This window comes from Cicer arietinum, chromosome 3 (genome assembly GCF_000331145.2).
Source record: "Cicer arietinum cultivar CDC Frontier isolate Library 1 chromosome 3, Cicar.CDCFrontier_v2.0, whole genome shotgun sequence".
Classification (NCBI taxonomy): Eukaryota; Viridiplantae; Streptophyta; class Magnoliopsida; order Fabales; family Fabaceae; genus Cicer; species Cicer arietinum.
This window is the reverse complement of record NC_021162.2, coordinates 17,955,242-17,966,139: the sequence shown is the minus strand read 5'-3', so window position 1 is coordinate 17,966,139 and position 10,898 is coordinate 17,955,242. Positions and strand designations below refer to the sequence as shown.

The 10,898-nt window shown below is 34.9% G+C and overlaps 1 protein-coding gene across 5 annotated transcripts in view; it reads right to left on the bottom strand.

The window, feature by feature from the left end:
• Window positions 1-6,304: 6,304 nt before the first annotated feature.
• Window positions 6,305-10,898, bottom strand: part of LOC101499857 (uncharacterized) — a 5,577-nt gene continuing 983 nt past the window's right edge. For 2 of the 5 annotated variants that reach the window (XM_012719723.3, XM_012719722.3), the window contains exons 2-5: window positions 10,735-10,829; window positions 9,323-10,546; window positions 7,725-7,902; window positions 6,305-7,390 (exon numbers count right to left, since the gene is read on the bottom strand). In XM_012719723.3, coding sequence (XP_012575177.1) covers window positions 6,780-7,390; window positions 7,725-7,902; window positions 9,323-10,492 — 1,959 coding nt within the window. In that variant the 5' untranslated portion in view covers window positions 10,493-10,546; window positions 10,735-10,829 and the 3' untranslated portion in view covers window positions 6,305-6,779. Of the gene's footprint in view, window positions 7,391-7,724; window positions 7,903-9,322; window positions 10,830-10,898 lie in introns of all 5 variants that reach the window. The other 3 variants (XM_012719721.3, XM_004514023.4, XM_004514020.4) reach the window with 3 other exon arrangements.

Below are 10,898 nucleotides of genomic sequence, written 5' to 3'. Positions count from 1 at the left end.
TTGTTGAGATGGAAAAACGCTTTGTAAAAAGTGATAAGGCTGAAACAAGTTCTTTGCTTCAGAATTTAATTTCCATGAAGTATCAAGGCAAGGGAAATATAAGAGAGCACATTATGATGATGTCCAACATTGCTTCTAAGCTTAAAGGTCTAAAGCTTGAGTTGTCAGATGACTTACTCATTCATTTAGTATTGCTGTCTCTTCCTTCGCAATTCAGTCAGTTTAAGGTGACTTATAATTGTCAAAAGGAGAAATGGACTCTTAATGAGCTCATTTCATTATGTGTGCAAGAAGAGGACAGGCTGAAGCAAGATAGGACTGAAAGTGCTCACTTTACTAGCATCTCTAAAGACAAGGGCAAAAGGAAAAGAATTGAGGAGCCCAAGAACAAAGCTGCTGCTAAGGGTCCAGAACAAAAGAAGCAGACTAAGGATAACAACTGCTTCTTCTGCAGGAGTTCTGGACACGTGAAGAAGGATTGTGCCAAATATCACGCTTGGCGTGTTAAGAAAGGTATGATTCTGTCTTTGGTCTGTTCTGAGGTTAATTTAGCTTCAGTACCTAGAAACACTTGGTGGTTAGACTCTGGTGCAACTACTAACATCAGTGTTTCAATGCAGGGTTGCCTGAACTTCCGAAAGCCTAGTGATACTGAAAGATGGATCTATGTAGGAGATGGGAAGAAGGTAGAAGTTGAAGCCATAGGAAAATTTAGATTATTATTAAGTTCCGGTCATTATTTGGATTTAAAAGACACTTTTGTTGTACCGTCATTTAGACGGAATTTGATCTCTATTTCTTATTTGGACAAATCAGGATATTATTGTTCATTCGGGAATAAAGAATTTACTTTGTCTTTAAATTCGAATGTTGTTGGAACCGGTTTACTTTCTGGTTATGATAATCTTTATTTGTTGGAAACTGTGGCTAACTATAATGAAACCTTGAATGTGGAATCACGTGGTACTAAGCGGAAAATTGACAATTTCAATTCAGGGGTGCTTTGGCACAAGCGTCTAGGTCACATCTCTAAAAATAGAGTTGAACGACTTGTGTCAGATGGAATTTTAGATTCCATTGACTTCACAGACTTTAACGTTTGTGTAGCATGCATTAAAGGAAAACAGACTAAAGATAAGAAATTAGGCGCATATAGAGCTACAGACGTCTTAGAATTGATACATACGGACATCTGTGGGCCATTTCCAACTCCTTCTTGGAATGGTCAACAATATTTTATATCATTCATAGACGATTATTCTAGATATGCCTACCTTTACCTAATTCACGAAAAGTCCCAATCAATAGACGTGTTCAAATCCTTTAAGGCAGAAGTTGAGAATCAACTTAATAAAAGAATTAAAAAGGTCAAATCTGATCGTGGTGGTGAATACTACGGCAGATATGACGGTTCAGGTGAACAACGTCCGGGACCATTTGCCAAATACCTAGAGGAATGTGGAATCGTCCCACAATACACTATGCCGGGGTCACCCAGCATGAATGGTGTAGCTGAAAGACGAAACAGGACTCTTAAGGATATGGTAAGGAGTATGATTTGTCATTCCACCTTGCCAGAGTCACTCTGGGGAGAGGCATTAAAAACAGCAGCATACATTCTTAATAGAGTACCAACTAAGGCAGCGGCTAAAACACCTTATGAGCTTTGGATTGGGCGTAAGCCTAGTCTGAAGCACCTTCATGTTTGGGGATGTCCAGCTGAGGCAAGGCCTTATAGGCCGAATGAAAAGAAATTTGAACCCCGAACAATTAGCAGCTATTTTATAGGGTACTCAGAAAAATCAAGGGGCTATAAATTTTATGATCCTAATTTGAGAACAATTTTTGAGACGGGAACGGCAACGTTCTTTGAGGATATTGAGTTTGGGGGGAAGATTAAGGTTAAAGATTTTGTCTTTGAGGAAGAATCGGTAACAATTCCAGAACTGATTCTTCCACCAATTGACTTTCCCATTATTGAACAAACTCAAGATGATCTGGTTGTTCAGGAAGAACAAAATCCAGATCAAATTCAAGATCCTCAAGAACAAGTGCCTCAAGAGCCAGCTCCATTGCGGAGATCCACTAGAGAAAGGAAAAATGCTATTTCGGATGATTATGTAGTATTTATCAATGAGGTAGAGGAAAATGTTGGCATGACGGAAGACGACCCAGTCAACTTTCATCAAGCCATGCAAGATTCTCGTTCAGATAAGTGGATCGAAGCAATGAATGAGGAGTACAAGTCTATGCAAGACAATTCAGTTTGGGAACTTATCCCATTACCTGAAGGAAAGAAACCCATTGGTTGCAAATGGATTTTTAAAACCAAGCGGGATTCCAATGGTAATGTGGAGAGATATAAGGCACGTCTTGTAGCTAAGGGTTATACTCAAAAGGAAGGGATTGATTATAAAGAGACTTTCTCTCCGGTTTCATCGAAGGACTCTTTAAGAATAATCATGGCTCTTGTTGCTCACTTTAATTTGGAGCTTCATCAAATGGATGTAAAAACAGCTTTTCTCAATGGCGACATTGATGAGACGATCTATATGGTGCAGCCAGAAAACTTTGTGTTGGGAGACCCAAAGAATATGGTGTGCAAACTAAGAAAATCCATTTATGGGCTAAAACAAGCTTCTCGTCAATGGTACCATAAATTTCATCAAGTAATTCTCTCATTTGGTTTTGAGATGAATACAGTTGATGATTGTGTGTATCATAAGTTCAGTGGGAGCAGACATATTTTCCTGGTCTTGTATGTTGATGACATACTGCTTGCCACTAACGATATAGGCATGTTGCACGAAACTAAGAAATTTCTATCAAAGCATTTTGAGATGAAAGATCTTGGTGACGCCTCTTTTGTATTAGGAATTCAGATACACCGAGACAGATCTCGAGGTATTCTTGGATTGTCACAAAAGAGCTATATCGATAAGGTTCTCAAAAGGTTTGGGTTACAGGATTGCAAACCAGGGGACACCCCAGTTGCTAAGGGAGACAAGTTTAGTCTCAAACAGTGCCCTAAGGGAAGTTTGGAAATTCAAGAAATGCAAAAGATCCCTTATGCTTCAGCTGTAGGGAGTCTTATGTATGCCCAAGTATGTACGCGTCCAGACATAGCGTTCATAGTAGGGATTTTAGGCAGATATTTAAGCAATCCAGGTCTTGACCATTGGAAAGCAGCCAAGAGGGTCATGAGATATTTGAAGAGAACAAGAAACTACATGCTCACATATAGGAGGTCAGACCAGTTAGAGATCACTGGGTACTCTGACTCGGATTTTGCGGGATGCCAAGACAGCTTAAGATCAACTTCAGGCTATGTCTTTCTGTTAGCTGGTGGAGCAGTTTCTTGGCGTAGTGCCAAGCAAGGTCTTACTGCCTCATCAACCATGGCAGCAGAATTCGTAGCAATTCATGAGGCATCTGACCAGGGCATTTGGCTGAGAAATTTTGTCACAGGGCTGCAAATAGTTGAAGGGATTGAAAGACCACTCAAGTTGTATTGTGACAATAGATCAGCAGTCCTGTATTCTAACAATAATAGGAGCTCAACCAAGTCAAAGCACATTGACATTAAGTTCCTAGTTGTTAAAGAGAAGGTACAAAGTGGACAGATATCCATAGAACACTTAAGGACAAACTCCATGATTGCGGATCCACTCACTAAAGGTCTACCACCCAAGGTCTTTCATGAGCATACTGCTCACATGGGTGTGCTACAGTTTGAGGAATCTTGATTTTAGTGGGAGTTTCGTCCATTATGTAATTCATGTTCTATGTTTAATTGTAAAGTACAAATACATTGTATTTGGACTTTCTGATCAGAAATAAAGTTTAAAGTATTCAGTTTTTGGTTACTTTGTACATTTAAGTTATAGTATGATCTCACTCGATAAAGTAGGACCAGTTGAAAATTGACATGCATTGACCAACTTCATGTAATTTTCATGCTACACTATTCATAATGGGTCTATGTCATTTAGTTGTGTCAGTACGGGTGATCATTGATGGGTTTAATTATGCTTATTATGACGAAAGCCTTTTTGGTTCCATGTGCTGATATGATTAATGGACGGGACAATTTGGATTATACTCAAGGTAATTATAATGACATTTTTGACGTCATAAAGACTAACACACTCCTAAGGATACATGTGTGTCCAGTGGGAGATTGTAAGATTTATGGGTCACATATGTAATTAATTAATAAAGTGTGTTAGGGTCATTATATAATTAGCCAATAAACTAGGGGTCAAATAATATATAATAGTTTATGGCTAAAGAGTATAATAGTTATGAAAATTAATAGTGTAGATACCAGGCAGTTTCTAATTTAATGAGGGGCTGAATTGGAAATACTGCAATTTGGGATATAACTAATAATAGTTATATATAGGGGTAATGGTCCCCAAGGCAAACACAATAAGACTATTCAGTTTCAAAATCCTAAAGGAGAAAACTCTCTGGTTCTCTCTATCCCCATCAAGAGAGCAAGGTCTTCAGGGTGTTTTGCTGAGGAAGATCACCCAACCCATTGGCTCTATCATCATAGATTTCATCAATGGCAATTCCCACAGGTACGCTTCCGCCTTTGGTCATTCATCATGTAATTGACATGGATTATTAACAGTGATTACATACAATCAATGTTTAACTTGAATTACAACATTTTCAAATAACATTCTTGGTTTCTAACACTTTCCCTTAATTCAAGTATCTAAGTGATTTTACACCTAGCAATCTTCTTAACTCTTCAAATCTAGTTGTCTTCAAAGCCTTGATCATGATATCAGCCAACTGAACTTTAGCTTGACAATAGATGAGTTTTAGTTTGCATCTTTTAACTTGATCTCTTAAGAAGTGAAATCTTGTCTCAACAATTCGAATTGTCTTGGTAAAGTCTACAATTTCACTTTCTTGACCTTGGTTCCTCTTAAATAACACTTCTTAAGAATGTCCTAAGCTTCTTTTGCAGTTCTTGCATCAAATTTTTTGTTAAAGTTGATTGTTTCAAGGCATTGATGAAGAATGAAGGTGGCCTTGCAATCTTTCTTCTTGTTTTCTTTAAAATTCGACCTCTGCTCTCTGTTGGATTGACTCCCAGCTTCCCAAAACCATTTTCTATGATTTCTAACACTTCTTGAAAGTCAAACAGTGCTAGAATCTGCACTTTCCATCTATCCCAATCTTTTTCATCAAAATGCGGCATATGGGATGGAAAAATTCCATTGTTTGCACTTGAATTCATCCTCACTTCACTTGTGTTTTAATCTCATACTTCATTCATGTTTATGACTCTAATTGTGGATCAAAAACCTTGCTCTTGATACCAATTGTTAGTGTTTTAAATTGTTGTTTGCAATGGAAGTAAACCAGAAAGGATGAATTAATGTGAATGAATGGACTTAGTTTAGTACAATGGTTAATGTGAATGAATGGACTTAGTTTTTATTACAATGGTTATACTATTTATAGATAACTTTGATCACATTCATTCTAACTAACTTCTAACAAACTAACTAACTAATCAAATGGATAATTAGTTATTGATTACATATAATCAATGTTTAACTTGAATTACAACATTTTCTAATAACAAGAACATTCTTGATTTCTAACAGATGCAAAGTATGAATTAATTATTATCTTGTTGTTTTATTTATGTGTTTGAGATGATCAACTTTTATATATTTTAATCAATCAACTGATTAATAATTAATTGATAAACCTATAAGATAATTGAGATTGTAATTTTCTGTTTATATTATAAAATATATGTACTAATATTTGAAATAAGTCAATATCTTAGTTCTTTATTACGTGATCCATCAAAGAATATATTTAGGTTGAATATTCCATCTTTGTTAATATTTTTAGAAGAGTGATTCATAATTAAAAGGACAAATAAGAATTCAAATAAAATAAAATTAAGATTATAAATATTAAAATTATAAGTGAAACTATAATCCTAATCGATCTTCTCTCCATTGAATTTTAAATTTTGTCGCTAATTTCAACATAAATCTTAAGTTCTTGTTACCACAACAAATCAACTATAATTTTTATTAAGTAATCTAAATAACGTACATTTTTTATTACATCGATAATTATTAATTAATCTTTGTTAATACACCTCTGGATTTTGCGCAACTCGAGTGTTCAAAAAACAATACACCAATTCCAATTCTTCAAACAATATTTTGATCCCTCCAACATTATTGTTTAATTCAGATAACAAATTACAACAATTTTGCGTTTCAAAATACCATTTGAAGGCTGATTCAATGCAATGAGATGCACAAAAAAATCATCACAAAACTATTGTTTGTATACTGAAATACAAAGCACAAGCACTTGCCATTTTTTTTCTTTTATGGATACAAATGAAATACAATATTTTAGCACATGAATCAATAATAAACCTATACCTATATTATAACCTAATTACTTCTCTTCAACCTCTCAAAATCAAGCTCTCAAAATGAAATAAAATCAACCTCTCCAAATTAAACTTACAAATGAATTGCATGAATATATAAAAAGAGTTAAAAGAGATACGCAAAATCAATGTAAATTTGTTTTACACTAACAACCAACAAGAACTCACCATTTTGCTACTTCACACATTCTTATTCAAAATATACGTAAAAGAGTGGAACGACGTAGCAAAACTGAACTCTCAATGGATGTCAGCGTAAAATTGATTTACACTAACAAGGCATGTCTTTTAAACTAAAAAAATGCTATAGCCGCACACAAAGCTAGAGTTTTCAAAAATCCTCCAACCTAACTATCTCATCTACAAGTTCTTCTGATAACAACTTAACTATCTCTCTAACAATATCTTCAACATCTTCACATAGTTCTATCCACCTAATTTCCCCTCCAAGCATATTATCCATCGATTCCTTACCGGCTTTATTTTCTTGTGAAACAAGTAACCCCCACATTTCTTCCTCAATCATGTCTTGGTTTGGTTCACTATTCACTCTTCTCGACACAGGTTTTTCCCATTTCGGGACATATAAATACGGATGGAGAATAACTAATAGCCCTAAATTAATACGGTCGAAGAGAAGCCGCCTTTCGGATCTTTTCCAAAGTTGCTGCTCGCCAAATTTCTTTTCTAGGACTTCAAATACTGAAGGGCTAATAGGATATTCAGCAGAATGCCATGTGGAAAAATCTTTAAGCAAGCTCTTGTTACATATACCTGCCTCGGTTAATACCTCGACAACATACGAGAAGTCCCTACTTTCTTCTGTTCTAGATAAGCCTACTATATCTTTCTTCTCTTCAAAATCGCCTACAGATTTGTTCTCACAATCTTCGTCACTTGAAACATTCAAATCAAGTCCTTCATCATCCACTTCAGACGAATCTGAAGAAATCAAGAAATTAATGTTTAAATGAAACGACGAGATACTAGGAATAAAACAAAATTTCACATAGATAGATTTAAAGAATGCAGTGTCAGTGTAAACTAGTTTTACACATACAACCAATAAAAATCCATTGTTTTGCCACATCACCTCATTTTTGTAATTGCATTTTGAAATTGATGTTATGACATAGTATGGTGAAGGTTTCTCATTGGAAGTCAGCATAAAATTGATTCACACTAGTAGCATATGCCAATTAAATTCTCACACAAATTCGATGATATATGTAGAGTAAGTTATACATATATATGCTTCACCGTGACCGTTACATACCATATACACCAGCACCGCCGCATTCAGAGATAACCGAAATGTCTTCTCTAAATGTAGAATCCAAAACTGAAATTGGACTAGTTTCATATGCCTCCTGGAAGTTTCCAAGAGAATCAGCGTCATACCCGATGCAAAGTGAATACGCTGAATCATCTTGAAATTCCGATGTTTCCTGTAACTTAAGAATAATATAATGCAACAGCATGAGTATTCAATTTTGTGCACGAGGAGTGAACATAACATAACTGAAACAACAACAATCACAACGAAAACCAAGAGATCGTCCACATAATAATTAATTATGAATCGTCGATTAGATATTAAGGACATTTCACAATGTGACTTAAGGAAAACAAAAATGAAAAATTTAACAGTTCAAGTCCAGTGATCACTATAACACAGCTATCAGATTTTATTCCCGGTAACTTTTGTACAGAGTTATATATTATACATATTTTTCAAGCTGCCACACGTAATGAAAAATCTATATGAGTAATGACATATTTTTCATGTCATTTCCATTGACAGCTTGTTCATTCAACAATAACAATCAAGCTTTTTCCAACTAACTAGGGTCGGCTACAGCTGGTTCATTCAATTCATCCAAAATGTAAGATTCATCTAATGAAGTGCAAAAGTGCCAGAAAAACTCATAAAATTATCTACTTAACTTATAGTTCGAAGAAAAACTCAAAATCTAGAAAACATGTATGTACTATAAAATTGTCATGTATAATTTACCTTTTGCTTATATAAATTTAAAATAGTGTTTTGCATATCGTTTAAATGATGAAACACTAAAACCTAATTCAACATATCAAACTGCAATGTAAAAAAACACAGCCCCGTTCAAGAAGCTTGCCGTTATGGCATTTGCAGATAGTTAGATATATGCAACCTTATACACAGATTACATTATGGCCGCCAGATCACAAATCTGAAACATCGCTGTTTCATCAAAGCTCACTCTCTCTAAGACTACGATATATTTGATCTCAATATACCCACGACAAAACATCAAAAGTCAAAATTCATTGAAGATGAAAAAAAAAAAGAAACTCGCCAACACGTTAGTATTCCTTTAACTATTCTTCAATTTTGATAACTTGGTTTCTGTAAGATGGTAGGTAGTGAAACTTAGAGTGACAAATATTTCTATCTAGTGTTTTTAGACAAGTTACGCTTATTTCGCAACTTTACAACACACATTTCGCGTAACTGAAAGGAATGTCCTATAAGATTATCTTACATTTAGATGTTCAACAACTTCCTAATTTCATCAATTACCTTCAACAGGACACATTCATGTAAATTTTTTATTGTGAGATTGTTTGACAGAGTTTATAGAAACAATTTATGACATGTTCATAGGTTGTTTTCAGCTTAATTTCATAAGCTCTTCAAGATAGCTTATGAAAATAGTTTGATTCTATTTTATCTTTTGTTATAGAAATTGTTTATACATAAGCTATATGATAAGTGCTTATATGCTTTAATGCTTAATTAAGATGTTTATACACACAGAGCCTGAATGAACTACAACTAAATGAAAAATATGAACAATCTTAACAGTTCTTTCTGAGTAAGAAAAACCATACCTGTTGTTGCTTTGACACATAAGAACCATGACTTAAAGAATCATTGTCTTCGTGCGTCATTGAAGAGGCCGTTGATTCAGATTGCTGCATGGTTGGATTATTATTGAAGCAATCAACAACCTCAGTCTTCATCGCATCAAACACCAAGAAATCAACCGATGAATCAAGAGACATGGCAATTTTGTTCAACATGTTACTGTCTCTGTGCTTATTGTTCTTCATGTCTATGACGGAAGGTGAAGGATCAGAGCTTGACAATTGAGATGGCATCGGTTCCTTTTCAGACAAATCGTTCCCATAACATCTCTTCTTCAACTTATGCAGGTCAGCACAACTCTCAGTATCATTATTAACGAAATAAGACAAAAAAGGTGATTTTTCACTTCTAGACTTTAGGTTCATATCTTTCGAATGATCTTTCTGATTGATTGACCAATTCAAAGAGGCATTCTTACTGAAACCCCAATATTTCTGAAACAAATCATCCTTAGTCATAGTTTCAAAATTATCAGTAATAACAGAAGCTGCATCAATAGGTTTGGTCATTATGGTTTTTCTAGCGAAGCTATTACCGACACCAACCTTACATCTAATGTTCCTTTGAATCTTACAATTTCCTTCTTTTCGAGAATTCACTTTCGAAACATCAATTCTTGAGTTGAAAGTTACATCCTTCAAATCCAATTGAGATTTTGAAAGACTAAATTTTTTACACGATCGAGCTTCTACGTGCACAACATTATGCAGCCCATTATTTGTCTTTTGTTGAAGAAACAAATTTCCCTGCTCGGTTTTCACACTTGTTTCAAGACTGAACGAGTTAGCGGTACTAACCAACGTTTCAAGCTTCCTTAAACCTTCTACCTTTGTTCCAAACAAGGATAAATTCTCTTTTCCATTTCCCTTTGATGGATTATGGTTCTTATCTCTCCTTATTGTTTTGACCACTTTCAAAACATCATCGGATTCTTCGTTTTCGTCAGTGCTCATTCCATAACAATGACACCGTTGAGACGAACGCTTCTTTCTAACACCAATAGAAGCAACTTTCTTCAGGTAATCCTCAGAGAGCACTTTCTGTCTATTTCTAATGGTATGATGTTGGGAAGAAACTCTATCAAGTCCCATCAATTTCAAAATTACACTTGATGTTTCCTGTTTTGACTCCATTTTGCAATAACTATTCTACCAGATTAAATCGATAAACCGAAACCCAAAAACCACCTAAAAAATCAATAAAAATGTCTACACAAATCAGAACAACTTCTACAACTTACAAGGAAACAAGGTGATGGATGAATACAAAACCAATAACTGCAACAACCTATTCAACCGAGTCTTCACTTTTTCAGATATCATATAAACAACTTATCAAACCAATAAACTCAAAGCTAGAAGAATTTTGAAGGAACCTTTATATTACATCTCTTCTTTTATGAATAAGTAGGAATCATAAATACAAGATCCGGAATCGATAGCTTCCTACTCTTCAACGCCTTCTACTTAACTGTAAAATGATTTGGAAATTCTATCAGCACAAAGAAGAGACTCAAAAAAGAAGAAGAAAAAGGGGAAA